The sequence below is a fragment of the Hemiscyllium ocellatum genome, chromosome 16, assembly GCF_020745735.1.
Source record: "Hemiscyllium ocellatum isolate sHemOce1 chromosome 16, sHemOce1.pat.X.cur, whole genome shotgun sequence".
NCBI classification, from domain to species: Eukaryota; Metazoa; Chordata; class Chondrichthyes; order Orectolobiformes; family Hemiscylliidae; genus Hemiscyllium; species Hemiscyllium ocellatum.
Window position 1 is genome coordinate 36,830,765 of NC_083416.1, and position 15,559 is coordinate 36,846,323.

At 39.0% G+C, this 15,559-nt stretch overlaps 1 protein-coding gene across 1 annotated transcript; it reads left to right on the plus strand.

The window, feature by feature from the left end:
- The first annotated feature begins 87 nt into the window (after positions 1 to 87).
- LOC132823379 (ADP-ribosylation factor-like protein 9) lies at positions 88 to 15,349 on the plus strand. The gene is made up of 4 exons (XM_060837130.1): positions 88 to 269; positions 7,657 to 7,825; positions 12,248 to 12,423; positions 14,886 to 15,349. The coding sequence occupies exons 1-4, from the start codon at positions 135 to 137 to the stop codon at positions 15,063 to 15,065; spliced, it is 660 nt and encodes a 219-aa protein (XP_060693113.1). The 5' UTR covers positions 88 to 134; the 3' UTR covers positions 15,066 to 15,349.
- Positions 15,350 to 15,559: the final 210 nt, after the last annotated feature.

The window sequence follows — 15,559 nt, forward strand, 5'->3', positions numbered from 1 at the left end:
TCCACAAGAGAAACAAAGCGCTGCTGGAGATGGGTGTGAGTTTGCGGCGTGACGTGTAAGCAATTAAGTGCTGACAGGATTGAGAGCGAGGGGACGTGCCTTACCACGGTTACTCAGTGAGCAACGTGGGAGCAATGTCACACCTGCGGCATATCGGGGCTGCAATAGGGACTCTAGTTGCAATCTTGGGTAGCATTGTGTTCATCTCGTGGAAGTATTTCAGCGGCAGCAGGCGTCATTCTGAGGAAGAGTACAGCTTTCTCCAAGAGGTAAAAAGAGAACTGGTTCGGTTCGTGTACTTATCTCGTGCGTAAGGAGGAAACAGGAACTGGTAGCTGTTGATACCAAATCCTATTAAGATTGAAATTTGTAGCATACATTTTTGCAGAATATGAGAACACAATGTTTGTAACAAAGAGTAGCTCGAGGCAGACATTATTCATTGAAGGAGATGGTCAAAGAATTAAACTGAAAGATGCTTTTGGAGTGTCCTATTAAAGAGGTGGGACAGACATTATTCGCTGAGCCACCTCCTTCTCAGCCACTTCTCCGGTGGCATTAGCAGGCTCAGACACAAACTGAATTAAAGAAGCTCTGGCTGTAATCTACAGAGGAATGATGAATCCCTTTGGAGATGTAGGTTCCATAAATGATCTTGTTTTGGTTTACTGATATTCAGAATAAAATAGTTTAACTGCATTTGTTTTGAATGTATTTAAGTCGTGAGAGGTGGCCCTGCTGCTTCACAGCGCCAGGGATGCGGGTTAAATCCCACTCTCGAGTGACTGTGCAAACTGCACGCTGATATTCTCCCCGATTTCCTCCCACAGTCCATAGAAGTGCAGGGTGGGTAGATGTGGTCATGGTAAATTGCCCATAGTGTATATGCAGGGTTAAAGGGTAGGGCGGGGTCTGGGTGGGATGCTCTTCGGAGGGTGGGTATGGATTCGATGGGCCAAATGGTCTGCTACCACACCTATCGAGATTCTATGAAAGTTACAACAAATTAACAGTATTGATTAAACAATGTTTTCGAATTAGAGTCAGTTAGGTGAATAAGCCAAAATTTGGCAAATGAAGTTTAAGTTCGCAATTTTGGTTGGAGGAATGGAAAGACTTCTTATTATCTTAAATGTAGAGAAATTTTGAGAGCGCTTCAGTTCCCAAGAATCTGGGTGTCCTCGTGCATGAGTTGCAGAAAATTAGTGTATAGGTAAAGCACTTTAATAAGGAAGACAAATGGAATTTATTGTTAATGAAATAGAGTATAAAAGTGGGATTTGTTGTTGAACTCTGTACAAGGTATTAGTGATGCTGTACCCGAAGTATTGTACAACTTTGCTCCCTTCCTTGAGGAGGGGTGATGTTGTATTAGGGGCATTCCAGAGGTGAGGGTGTCTTATGAAGACAGAATGAGTAGTTGAGGCCTATACTCTCTGGAATTTGGAAGAATGAGAGAAGATCTAATTGAGTGACTTACAATGCTAAAGGGATTGATAAAGTTGACGTAGAAAATATATTTCTTCATTTGGGGCAATCTAGAATGAGAGTTCATAGTTGTGGGATAAAGAGTAGCAGATTTAAAACAGCTGAGGAGAAATTTGTTTCTCTCAAAGGAATCTGTGGAATTTGCTACCTCAGAGTGGGGTGGATGCTGGCACATTGAATAATTTAAGGAGAAAGACTTTTTTTTAGTAATGGGTCCAAGGATTATGGAGAGGGGGACAGGAAATTGAAGTGCAGATTGAGGGGAGATCAGCCATAATCGCATTAAATGTTGGAGTAGGTTCGGGGATGAGTTGCCTACTCCTGTTCCTAGTTCTTGTATTCTTATTATGTTTTAGTGTTTGACAACTATAGACTTCATTCAGTTTAGCTGGTTATATATGTTAATCGTTTATATTTATTTAAAATACATATTCATTCCTGAATTGATATTTCTTATTCTGGTAGTATTTTGTCTACAGAGGATGATAATGCCAAAGTTAAATTATGAAATGAGTAAACGATCATTCTGTTTAATTTATTTATTTGTCTTGAAAAGAAAGTGTCCTGATAACATGAGTGCAATGGGTTGGCATTGTAGAACTAGGGAAGAAATTGCAATCTCTCGTTGGAATGATTGGGCACTTAAAGAATATTGGGCTGATTAGAGAAAGCTAATATGGATTCGTAAAGGATCTGTTGTGCCTGATTTAATGTTTTGAGGAAATAATTGAAGTAGGTGATAGTTTTCCAGAGGACATTTAAACTATTTTAGAAGAATTGTGATTTTTGTGGCTCATTAGTCTAGGGGTACGATTCTCGCTTTGGGTCTTCTACTATGTAGACTTGCGAGAGATTCCGGGTTCAAATCCCGGACGAGCCTGCATTTCTTTAAGGGGCGGCATGGTGGCTCAGTGGTTAGCACTGCTGCCTCATCACGCTAGAGACCTAGATTTGATTCCAGCCTCGGGCGACTGTCTGTATGGAGTTTGCACATTCTCCCCGTGTCTGTGTGGGTTTCCTCTGGGTGCTCCAGCTTCCTCCCACAGTCCAAAGATGTGCAAGTCAGATGAATTGGCTGTGCTAAATTGCCCATAGTGTTAGGTGCATTAGTCAAAAGGAAATGGGTCTGGGTGGGTTACTCTTCGGAGGGTTAGTGTGGATTTGCTGGGCCGAAAGGCCTGTTTCCGTACTGTTGGGGAATCTAATCAATTGTCCCATAGGCTAGTCAAGCAATAGCCTGATACCTTTGTAGATACAGATCGTATTTTATAGTCAATATCCTGTACTACTCCGTCACAATTCCTGGGTATATTTCTGATCACTTAGTTTAGACCTATTATAGATAGTGACCACACAGTAGTTTAAAATCAGGAGGAAGTCTCCCTGGGAATCCTCAACAATGGTGAAGTTACTAGAGAATTGAAGAATTACAAATATTCCAACTTCTTTTTGAAAAAGAAAAGGTTGGTCAATTTAACCTCAGTTTTGGGGAAGTTTTTAGAAATAAACATCTGGGAAAGCTATAGCTTTCTAGTTGACCCCCCATACCTGCTGGGGATACATTCCAAGACCAACCGTGGATAGGAGCGTACCCATTCATTTAAATGGGAAATCTACCTTCCCGGCAGCCTGCTAGTCCCTGGTTCTGGAAGGGTCCGTATAGTATGTTCAGGCCCCTGGTAACTGAAACCGTGGATGTGAGGGTTGCCCTGTACTTTAGACAGGTCTAAATTAATTAAGGCAAACCAACACAAATTTGTTAAAGACCACCTTCCATCTCGTAGGACGCTAGTTTGTGACATGGTGATCAACTCTGCATTGAAGTCTAATTGATGAAGTAACAGGATTTACAAGGGTAATTACTTTTCTATGGTGCATATGGTCTTCAAAAAGACACTTAATAGACTTGCCAACAAAGTTTAAACCAAGAAAGAAAAGGAAAATTGCTAGCAATTATGAAATTGGCTGTCAGCAAATAGGATAGCAGTGAATGATTATTTATTGGACTAGAGGAAAGTACATATTGGGGCTCTGTACACTACTTATTTTCTTAATTTCAGTCAATTACCTAGACATGAGTGCAAAGGGAACAGGAAAATCAACGTTTTGGGTAAAAGCCCTTCATCAGGAATGGTGCTGGAAGCCTCCGGAATGGAGAGATGGCTGGCTGGGGGGGTTGGGTTGGGTTGGGGGAAGGTGGCTGAGAGTGCGATAGGTGGGTGAGGGTGGGGGTAAAGGTGATAGGTCAGAAAAGAGGCTGGAGCGGATAGGTTGGAAGGAAGATTGTCAGATGGGACAGGTCATGAGGATGGTGCTGAGCTGGAAGGTTGGAACTGAGGTAAGGTGGGGGGAGGGGAAATGAGGAAACTGGTGAAATCCATATTAATGCTATGGGGTTGAAGGGTCCCGAGGTGGAAGATGAAATGTTCTTCCTCCAGGCGTCGAGTGGTAAGGGAATGGCGATGGAGGAGGCCCGGGACCTGCCAAGGACAAGCAGAGAGGGAGTTGAAGTGGTTGGCCACGGAACGATGGGGTTGATTGGTGCGGATGTCCCAGAAATGTTCTCTGAAGTGCTCTGCAAGTGCGCTCCAGTGTAGAGGAGACCGCATCGGGAACAACTGATACAGTAAATGACGTGAAGATGAAACTTTAGATGTGGAAAACTCCTTCTGGGGCCTAGGATGGAGATGGGGGGGGGGGGGGGGGGGGGGCGTGTGGGCGCAGGTTTTGCGATTCCTGCGGGGTCAGGGGAAGGTACCAGGAGGGAAGGGTGGGTTATTAGCGGGCGTGGGCCTGATGAGGTAGTCACGGAGGATATGGTCTTTATGGAAAGCAGATAGGGGTGGGAGGGAAATATATCTGTGGTGGTGGGGTCCATTTGGAGGTGGCAGAAATGGCGGAGGATGATGTGATGTATGCTGAGATTGGGGTAGAAGGTGAGGACTGCGAGGAAGGTTACCTCCAGTTACAACGGGATCTTGATCAGATGGGCCAATGGGCTGAGAAGTGGCAGATGGAGTGTAATTTATATAAATGTGAGTTGCTGCATTTTGGGAAAGCAAATCTTAGCAGGACTTATATACTTAATGGTAAAGTCCTAAGGAGTGTTGCTGAACAAAAAAAGACCTTGGAGTGTAGGTTCATAGCTCCTTGAAAGTGGAGTTGCAGGTGGACAGGAGAGTGAAGAAGGCGTTTGAAATGCTTTCCTTTATTGGTCAAAGTGTTGAGTACAGACATTGGGAGGTCATGTTGCGGCTGTACAGGACATTGGTTAGGCCACTTTTGAAACGTGTGCAAATCTGGTCTCCTTCCTATCAGAAAGGTGTTGTGAAACTTGAAAGGGTTCAGAAAAGATTTCCAAGGATGTTGCCAGTGTTCGAGGATTTGAACTATAGGGAGAGGCTGAACGGGCTGGGTCTGTTTTCCCTGGAGCATCGGCGGCTGAGGGGTGACCTCCATAGAAGTTTATAAAGTCATGAGGGGCATGGATAGGATAAATAGACAAAGTCTTTTCCCTGGAGTGGGGGAGTCCAGAACAAGAGGGCATTTAGTTTAGGGTGAGAGGGGAAAGATATAAAAGAGACCTAAGGGGCAACCTTTTCATGCAGAGGATGGTGCGTGTATGGAATGAGCTGTCAGAGGACGTGATGGAGGCTGGAACAATTGCAGCATTTAAAGGCATCTGGATGGGTATATGAATCGGAAGGGTTTTGAGGGATATGGGCTGGGTGCTGGCAGGTGGGACTAGATTGATTTGGGATATCTAGTCTGCATGGACGAGTTGGACCAAAGGGTCTGTTTCTGTGCTGTACATCGCAATGACTCTGACAGCGGGGCTCTGTTCTTGTTGCGGTTGGAGGGGTGGGGTTCAAGGTCAGAGGTGCAGGACGTGGATGAGATGCACTGGAGGGCATCATCAAATCATGTTGGTGGGGACATTGTGGTCTTTAAAGAAGGAGGCCATCTGATGTGGTCTGTTATGGAACTGGTCCTTCTGGGAGCAGGTGTGATGGATGTGTTGTAATTGGGAATAATGGATAGCATTTTTGTGGGAGGAGGTGTAATTCAGGTAGCTGTGGGTGTTGATGGGTTTGTAGAAAATGCCAGTGTTCAGTCGGTCCCCCCCCCCCGCCTCATTTTATCTCTCTACGCATGAGGCTGCCAACCTCATTCCTAATGGAGGGCTTTTGCCTGACACATCGATTTTCCTGCTCCTCAGATGCTGCCTGACATGTTGTGCTTTTCCAGTACCACTCTAGTCTTGATTCTGATCTCCAGCATCTGTTGTGCTCACTTTCTCCTTGAATGCAAAAGGGTACAATTTCAAAATTTGCATATGAATCAAAACTTGGAAGTATTGTGAACTGTGTGGAGGACAGTGACAAAATTCAAGTGGTAATTTACTGATGGAATGGGTGGACATGTGGCAGTTGAAATTTAATGTGGAGAAGTGTAAAGTGACATATTTTGTTTGGAAGAATGGGATTATATACAATAAAGAGTCCAATTTTAAAGGGGCTTCAGGAACAGATTTTGAGATACGTGTACACATTGAAGGGGACAGGGCAGATTGATAAAGTGGCTAAGAAGACATGGGAAACTGTTTCAGAAATAGAGGCATAGAGTACAAAAGTAAGGAGAGAAGAGAAGCTTGAGAGGAGATTCAACACAATAATGCTCAAAGTCACGAAGGATCTAAGCAGAAACATTGTTCACACTGGCAGGAAGGTCAAGAAGCAAATGACATTAATTTTAAGACGATTGGTTATTTTGTCAATGAACACATGAGAGAAAAAGTGTCTCCACAGCATACTGGTTCTGGAATGCAAAGTTTGAGAGAGTAATGGAGGCAGATTTAATCATGGCTTTCAAAAGGCAACTAGATAAGCAGCCAAATGGAAGAAATTCGAAGTTGGTTTAGCTGAATTGCTCTTGTAGAAAGCTGGAATAGACACTATAGGCTAAATGGTTCAAAAACCATGATTGCAGATGCTGGAAACCAGAGTCTATATTAGAATGGTGCTAGAAAAGCACAGCATTTCAGGCAGCATCCAAGGAGCAGGAAAATTGATGTTTTTGGCAAAAATTCTTCATCAGGAATACAGCTTGAAGGGCTTTTGCCCGAAACGTCGATTTTCCTGCTCCTTGAATGCTGCCTGAACTGCTGTGCTTTTCCAGCACCATTCTAATCTAGACAATAGGCTAAATGGTCACCTCTGTACTTTCTTCATTTTTAATTCTATAAATTGAATGTAATCAGGGATTATATCAGGGAAAATCTGTGGCCTAGTTAAGCATGAAGGAACACAGTTTTGAACTGAACCACCAGAGCAGTTTTCAGAGCCCAAACTCAGTTGTCTTTCTTTGTTTTAAATATTCATGTCTATCTTTCAACTCCACAGCTCCCAGCATAATGATTTGCTTTCAGGAAAATTTTCTTTCAGTTGTAATTTCACTTCCTTTCTCACATTTCTTTTCTTTTTTCCTTTGTTTTTGCTTAAATGCAGGTGGAAAATATCCTCAGCAATAAATTGATTATAGAGAAGCTGAGGAGAAAAGTTGAAAGGCTTACAACCTATCTCATTACTTTTAAACAGATTCATTTTTCTTTTCATACTTTGGAACCTAAAGTGCTTTCTCTTTAAAATTTTCAAATTTCTTTATTGTTTTCCTTTTATAAATGAAGGGGTAGGGCATGGATTCAAACACAATGTAACTTGTAGTGGGAGAAAAGCAAACAATAGCATTAGGTATTTTTTCTTTCTGTGCTGTGCAGGATAGAACTGCAGCACAAATCCTGTGCAATGTTTGCTATATTTATTGGTTTAATCTGTTGTGTGGCTGAACAGAGACTTCTATACAATCTCTCCATTGTTGGATACAAAATAATCCATAACATGTCTCAGCATCTAGTGTTAATTATCTCCTAAGGGAATGGTAAGTTTAAGTAATGAAAGTGGGATAAATTAAAAGCATTTCACAGTAGGTATGTTAAGGTTTGCATTTCTAAAGTATATTGATGATGGAAGAACCAATTTCTAAAGCATCATCTCTCCTCTAAGCTTTGTCCCCAAGTTACTTAGCTAGTTTTTATGCACTACATCTTGTGGTTTAATTGATTTGACTTGTTTTTATTTGATTGCAAAGGCTGTTTTGTTTTTCAAACAGAGTCAGCCCAGAGAAAAGCAGATTCTGGTTCTTGGTTTAGATGGTGCTGGGAAATCCAGCATTCTCAATTGTTTGGCTACTCGCACAGTGAAGCATAGTACATCACCCACCCAAGGCTTTAATGCAGTCTGCATTCATACAGAAGGCTGTAAATTGAACTTCCTTGAGAGTGAGTATAATATTCTTCATTCAGCACTGTAACAGGCTGTATGATCAAGAAGAGTTGTCTTTTTTTAAAAGTTTTTTTTTTAGGACATATTTCTTTGTCTAAGCTTTTGTTCACCTGACCTGATGTCTTCTATATAATGTACTGTATGTTATTTTTACTTTGTTTTACAATGCTCCTATGAAGTGTCTTGGAGTAATTTATTATTTTAAAGGTGCAATACAAGTACAAATTGTTGTCATCTACTGGAAAAGTTATGGGATTGAAATGGATTGAGTATTGACAATCCTGCCAGGTGAAATTGATAATAAGATGCAAAATAATAATTGAGGAGTCACGGTGAAAGGTTACATCACTTCATTCAGTGAAGAGCTAAAATACCAGTGATTGGTGAAGCCAAAATGTGTTTTTACAAGTCTAGGTTGTAGGAAGGTAAACAGTGTACAGCTTTGCTTTTGCTGATAAATGGTACATTTAATTAATTTCAACATTGATGTTGAAGGGCAGGAAAAATTGGCAAAATGGAAATTTTAGTTTGTAAGGAACAGTTAACCCTGTACACAATGATATTCATTATTTAAGATAGCCAAATAAATGTTTGACAGAAAGATTAGAGGTAAAAGAAATTACATTTCAGATGACCAGGTCTTTCCATATGCTTGAGAATTCTGAAAGAGTTTTCTAAGATATTGGAGCATAGTTCAAGCCCTGAACAAAAATAGTACTTGGCACCAAGAAGGAAAAACAGCTTCTTGGAGAAAACTGTAAAGATATGGCAGTGTTTTTGAGATCAGAATTGATTGCAAGGTTACCTCCTCCAGAGGTACGCATAACGTATCTAAACGGGTTGATTAGAAAATATCCAAGACTGCGACAAATGAAGAGGTAGTGGTGGAACTTCAAAAGTACTGATGCTAGTAAGACAAGTGAGAGAGGTAGGAAACTAAATTTCTGAAGAACTGAAGGAGAACTTTCTTCCATTAAGCAGAACAGGACTCCAAATATAGCGATTTGGGTATTGAGGAATAAATGGCTGTATTACATACACTGAATGTATGGTCAATGAAAGAAGCTGCTGAACACAACATTCAATACTTTTCCAAAGAATTCAAGGCATTAGCAATTTGTAAAGTTATTAATAATGAAAAGGGCTGGGTTCATTGAGAACCATTGAGTTAATGAAAAAGAAAATGAAATACCACAATGCATTTGAAAAAAAAATGTCAGTGTCAAGAAGCATTTTGTTTCCGATCTCTAGCATCTGCAGTGCCTTTTTAGAATGTTGTTGGAGATCATATGTGATAGTAAGTTATTTTGAGGTGTGCAGAGTCTTTGGAGATATCTAAAATAGTAAACACTTATTCACTAAAACATTAGTGAGGGGTATAATTTGGGTAACAATATCATCTGAGATCTTTAGCTTGTTTGATTGATGATGTAGAAGTTATTGGGTAATTTATTTGATGTTGATAGGCTGCATTTGTGGTCAGTGTCACCACTGTGTGAAGTCAACCTTGTGCATGTTCAAAATGGGTACTATTTTGACTCAATACCTGTTTATTTTTTATTACATTTCTGCAAAGTTTGTTTGAATATTTTCAATGATAAAGATGGTTTAAAAATTTCTGATACATGCGCTGTGCATCACTAAGATTCCTAATCTCTGTTGTAAATCTGTTTTTTAAAAAAATGACAAAGTAGGGAATTGTGCTCATGTCAGTGATTATTTGTGAATAGTTTTTTGCTGTTTGTGCAAGGCAATTTTCTGATTTCTTATTGTTTAAAGCACCTTCTTTGTTTTGAATAGATAATCTGCAGATAGATACCTTGTCCTTCTTTCTCACTAAGATTAGCTGAATTAGTTGAATCTTCTGAATTTTACAAAAACTTACACAGGCAGAAAACAGGAGCTTTTCTCCTAGAAAATAGGACATAATTGCAACTGCACATATATACATGGATTGTGATAGCATATTTGGAATATACACATCTTAATTATCGATGTCAGGCTATGAAGATGCAGGGCTCCTACTTATTTGACATCTGTAAGAAATAAATATTAATGTAAATACTGAAAAGACGTTGGAGAAATAGAATCACAAGTGTAACGACTTTAGCCTTCTTTTAAAAAATGCATGTATTTGACTGGTATAATTCCATGACTATATGTTATAGCATACAAACTACAGATAATTCTTCTAAAACATGATGATTGCATTCTTGTGCAACCTGGCATTATAGAAAAATTGCACTTTAGAAACAGCGCTTAAAGTGTTGGTGATGTAATCACATTACAGCCAACACATGTTTTAAAAGTTTGCACTTTAGAAAGTTTCCCCAATTTATCAATCATATTACAGTGAATTTGCATGAACAAAACGTGCGTTATAACAGAATGACCTGTACAGTGTATGTAACCCATCAACAAAGTTTGTTATTGTGTTGATCTTTCTGGTGGCTCTATAACTGTCATTTTCTAAAAACAGATGGGTTTGTGTGCTTTTCTTTCATGCAACTGCTGAGCTATATGCAGGGTACCGTTGGTATCATGTAAATCTTTATGGTTCAGTTTGCCATACAGTACAAATCCACATTTATAGGAGGGATTTATAAGAGGAATGTCACTGCACTGGAAAGGGTGCAGAGAGATTTACAAGGATTGTTGCTTGGGCTGGAGTGTTTCAGTTTGAAGAGAGATTGGACAGACTGAGCTTGTTTCCCTTTAGAGCAGAGGGAAATTGATTAAGTATAAAACTGAGGGACGTAGGGTAGGCAGGAAGAAACTTTTTCCTTTTGATGGAGGGATCACTGACTGGGGGCATAGATTTATTCATGTATTCGTAGACCTAAGAAATATCCAAATTTAATTTCTTGGACAGTTTAAACCATTTATGGGAAGCATTTGAAAGAAAGACTGTTAACATCAGGCTGTAAGGAATGTGGGTTCTGTTGAATTCTTAGCTATCTTTTGAAGAACAGAAACTTGATGTAAAACATTTATAATGCAGTAAATCAAAATCTGGATTACCCCTACTCATTTCAATGTAGATAAACATACTTTATAAAGTGGTCATTCACATCAATTACATCTATGAAAATTTGTCGTATACAGATTTTGTTGCATTTGAAGGTTTACATTACATATATTGACAAACAACCAGCTTAGCTAGATTTGTCTTGATCATGTTAAACTCTCACTTCAGATCTCAGTATCATCTTTCAAAATTGGCCATTACTGTGGGACCATCTTGAATAACAAACATAGGGGATCCATTATCCTACCATTCTCCATTATTCAATAGTGTATTAACCTGCAGTGAGTGCTAGGAGATCATGGATTTCTTTGCAACAAAAACTGGGATGAACTATTCAGCTGGCTTTAGGTGAAAGTTCTCCAGTAAATATCGGCAACATTGAGGATTCACAGCCCGATACCCTCAGCAACAATTTCATTATCATCCCGGTCAATGTGTCAGGATGAAATGAGCTTTGATCCAGAGTTTCGGATTCGTGCATTATTGTAGGCTCAGTTATTCCATTGCTCTCCTGGTGAGCCTCTCATCTTGTAGTCTCCATAAATTTCAGTTAAATCAAAATTTGACAGGCTATATCTTGGCGCAAACTGATATACCTTGACTTGTAATGCCCTAACACCCCTGAATGCAATGTGATGTAAAGTGTATGATTTATCTATATTTTTAATATAGGATTTGAATTAGTGGATTTTCTATGTATCTGAAGGGGTATAATGATTAGCTTTTAAGTAATTCTGTAGCCAACTGTGATTAACAGTATTCAAGAGAGAAACTTCCTGGAGAGTAATTAGGGAAGAGTTTAACAGCAAACTAAGTAAACAGTTTTACATTGGGTTCAGTTTACAAGGTTGGAGATCGGTTTGTTTGTTCTCTAAAGAAAAAAAAACTTTTTCTGTTTCAGTTTGGGCAGATTTGCAGGAGTCTTTGCTAAAGCTAGATTTAAAACATTTGCTCCTGAGAAAAGAAGGTAGTTTAAGACTATTGAGAAAAAGGTTACGTCATCATAAGGAGCTTAGTTTAAAAGTTCCAGACCAGAAGAGTTTGGTTAAAATCTGAAGAGTTTATTTGAAGTTAAGAAAGTCTACATTAAATGCATAAATATTGCAGAAAGAGCCTATCAGGTTCTCAAGATAGGTCATTGAAGTCACAGTTAATTTAAGCACTATTGATGTGAAAGAGAAGGGAATTCTCTCCAGTGTGATTACTATACAGGAGGATTTTAATAATTAATGGGCTTACATTTTACCATATTTGAAAACCTTCAAATTTGAATTATATAGTTTGGCTTATTATATTTTATCTTCATTTTCCCTTGCTTAAAAACTTCTGTTTTATTGTTAAATCTAAAACTGCAATATTTAATTCTTGAAGATCCATTTTTATTTTGTAGTTGGTGGTAGCTGCAACTTGCGCTCATACTGGAATCTATATCTGAACAAAGCACACATGTTGATTTATGTGGTGGATTCTGCAGACCAGGAACGTTTACCTCTTGCTGGACAGGAGCTGCATCGGCTGCTCAAAGAAGATCTAATGCTGCCACTAGTGGTGTTAGCAAATAAACAGGTAATCTGTGTTTTGAGATCTTCTATTGTGTGGGTGGAAGGATAGGGGAAATTAGAATGGACTATTGAGTAGCAAGCTTCCTTGTCTCACTCATGAGAAATAATTAATCTCCAGGATCTATGAAATGAAAATGTATGATACACAGCATATTGGCTGAGAATCTCTTCAACTTTCCAAATTTGTGGCTGATACATTCTCATGAGAGTGACTGTCTTTTACATCAAGACAGTATTTTAGCAAATACATCATCAAGAAGCTTTGGTAAAACTGAAGTTGCTGGGAATCAAAGGAAACTTTCTATTGATTGAAACTATACTTGCCACAAGGAAGAGGGTAGTCGTTATTGAAATCTTAATCAGTGCAGGAGTTCCGCAGAGTAATGCTCAAGGACAAACATCTTCTGCTGTTTCATCAATAATGTTCCCTCTATCATGAAGTCTAAAGGGGGAATGTTAACTGATGATTAAACAATGTGTAGCACTATTTGCAACTTGGATATTGAAGCAGTCCATGTTCAAATGCAGCAAAACATGAACACCATCTAAATTTGGACTGATAATTGGCATTACCCCACAAATGCTAGGCAATAACCATCTCCAATAAGAGAAAATATAACCATTTCCTTTAGACAGTAAGTAGTGTACCATCACTGATTCTCTAATGTCAATATTCTGGAGGTTACCATTGACCAGAAATTGAACTGGACTGAACATGTAAAAACTCTGGCTTCCAGAACAGGTCCGAGAGTTCTAATGCAAGAATATCTCCTCCTGGCTCCCCGAAGCCCATCCTTCTGTGTATGAGGCACAAATCTGGAGTATCATGAAATACTTTCCATTTGTCTGATGAAGTGCAGCTCCAAAAACATTCAAAGAAAGTTCACCCCATCCAGGACAAAGCAACCTGCACCCATCTATCAACTTAACCCAAGAACAGTTGTAGGCCACTCGGTCTGTCTTTTAGTTAGATCTTGGCCAGAAGATCATTAGATACAGGAGCAGAAATTAGGCCACTCGGCCCATCGAGTCTGCTCTGCCATTCAATCATTCTGATACGATATTTCAGCCCCATTGTCTGCTTTCTCCCTGTAACCTTTGATCCCCATGATCATCAAGAACTTTTATCTCTGTTTTAAATATATCCAAAGATCTGGTAATGAATTCCACAGATTAACCACTCTCTGGCTGAAGAAGTTTCTCCTTCCCTACATTCTAAAGAGTCTTCACTTTATTCTAAGGCTGTGTCCTTCGGTCTGCATCTCTTCTGCCTCATTGACTCTGAGTAGATTAATATTCAAAACGTATTACAGGAAGCTACCAAGGTTCCTTCAATAACACCTTTTCAAACCTCAGATCACTGAGCAGGTAGAAGTACAAGTGCAGCAGAAGCATGGAAACACCACTACCTGTTCCCTTTCAAGCTATGTATCATCCTAACTAGCTTTCCTCCCTTTTACAAGATTTCCTTGAGATATGCCCTAGAATTTTATCCTTGGTCTTATCCTCTTCCTGATCTACACATTGCCTCCTGTTACACCACTTATAGCACAAGACTCAGTTTCCACTTGTTTACAAACTTTACCCAATTCCTCCATGGCTCTAAATTCTTGTTGTCTCCATGCGATTGAGTTGACACCCCAATTTTTGAAGAGCCTTCATTTCCTCTATCTAAACATTAGGAAGGCTTAGACCTTCTACTTGATCTTCTGGTTCAGGCTCCATACTGTCATTACTGCATTATATCCCTCACGCAGTTATTACCACATACAGAACTGGTCAGCTTACAAACTTGATGATCTTTCCAACAGTGAAGATAGCTTTCCATCCCAAATCATCATCATTACAAAGACTACCTACTTCAAATTCTGTTATTGCTTATGTTCTTCTGCCTTCAACTGAAACTCTCATTTATAATCTTAATACTTCAGAATGCATCGGAATGACAGATTCTGGGTTAGCTCCTCTAAACTATCTCACTCAAAAATACTTGCCTGTATTCTATCCTGCATTATCCCAAATTGGTATCTTTGGTAAAACTGTTCATGTAATTTTTAAACAAGTCTTGAAAAGGATACATGATGCAGTTACGTAAAAGGTGGGAGGAAACACCATTACCCATAATGTATCAACTGAAATAATTACATTTTCTCCCTTCTCACTTTTCTTAGCCAGTTCATTACTCACCTGACATAACATAATGCTGTCATTCAGAATATGTGCAGACTACAATGTAATACCAAACAGCCTATTATTGGAGTTCAAGAAGGTTGGTCCTCTATGACCCTTTATGGAATCTTGCTGACTATTCTATTATAACAGGTTTAGTGTTTTTAATTAGTATTTATTACATTTGACGAATTCCACATTTCTACTTAACACCTGAAGATTTGCTGTATTCATCAACTACTTCAGTAAAAAGCTTTGTAACCATTATTTCAATCCCTTTACCAATGTTCTTCATAGGACCTTGATGGAGCTCTTTCTGTTTCTGATCTTCATAGAAAACTTCTACTCCATGACCTGAATTATGAACAAAAACTTTTCCTCATGGCAACTAATGTCACCGAGGATGGAACACAGGTCCCTAAAAGTATCCACGATGTTAAGGAACTCATCATTCAACTGATTTCACAGAAAAACTGAACAAACATCAACTAACATTTCTAAGGGTCGTTGGAAATTTACTTACTAAATAACACCTTATTACTTAATTTATATTTTCATAATTTATTCAGCTAAATTGGCAGAGAAGAAAGTAATGATTATATTTACCAGAAAGGATATTGGTATATGTATTTAACTTTTTCAGTTCTTAGGTGCAACTACCTTCCAAGGTAACACCTGAGTTTTGTCGTTAAGTGTGAGGTTACATTTTTGACAATTCTAATGTAAAGACTTATTTGGTGAAATTAATCTCATTGTTCAACCTACGTTATTCATTATATTAGATATGGAAAATTGAACAGTTTGCTTTCCTTCAATTAACAATGATTTTTATTTTTAAAGTTAAGGACTTTGACAACCTAAAAGTGTTAAAGCCATGACTTTAAAAAAAAGTTGGAAAATACACATCATTTGACAAAATATTTCATCTTCTTTTAAGCCAGTCTTTTTCCATGTCTTAACCCTGCCATTGA

Bases quoted from the DNA above. Each gene is read 5' to 3' on its own strand.
- LOC132823379 (XM_060837130.1), top strand. From the start codon at position 135: ATGTCACACCTGCGGCATATCGGGGCTGCAATAGGGACTCTAGTTGCA. The intron at 7,826-12,247 runs GTGAGTATAATA...TTTATTTTGTAG, and splicing joins TAAATTGAACTTCCTTGAGA to TTGGTGGTAGCTGCAACTTG. The intron at 12,424-14,885 runs GTAATCTGTGTT...TGTTCTTCATAG, and splicing joins TGGTGTTAGCAAATAAACAG to GACCTTGATGGAGCTCTTTC.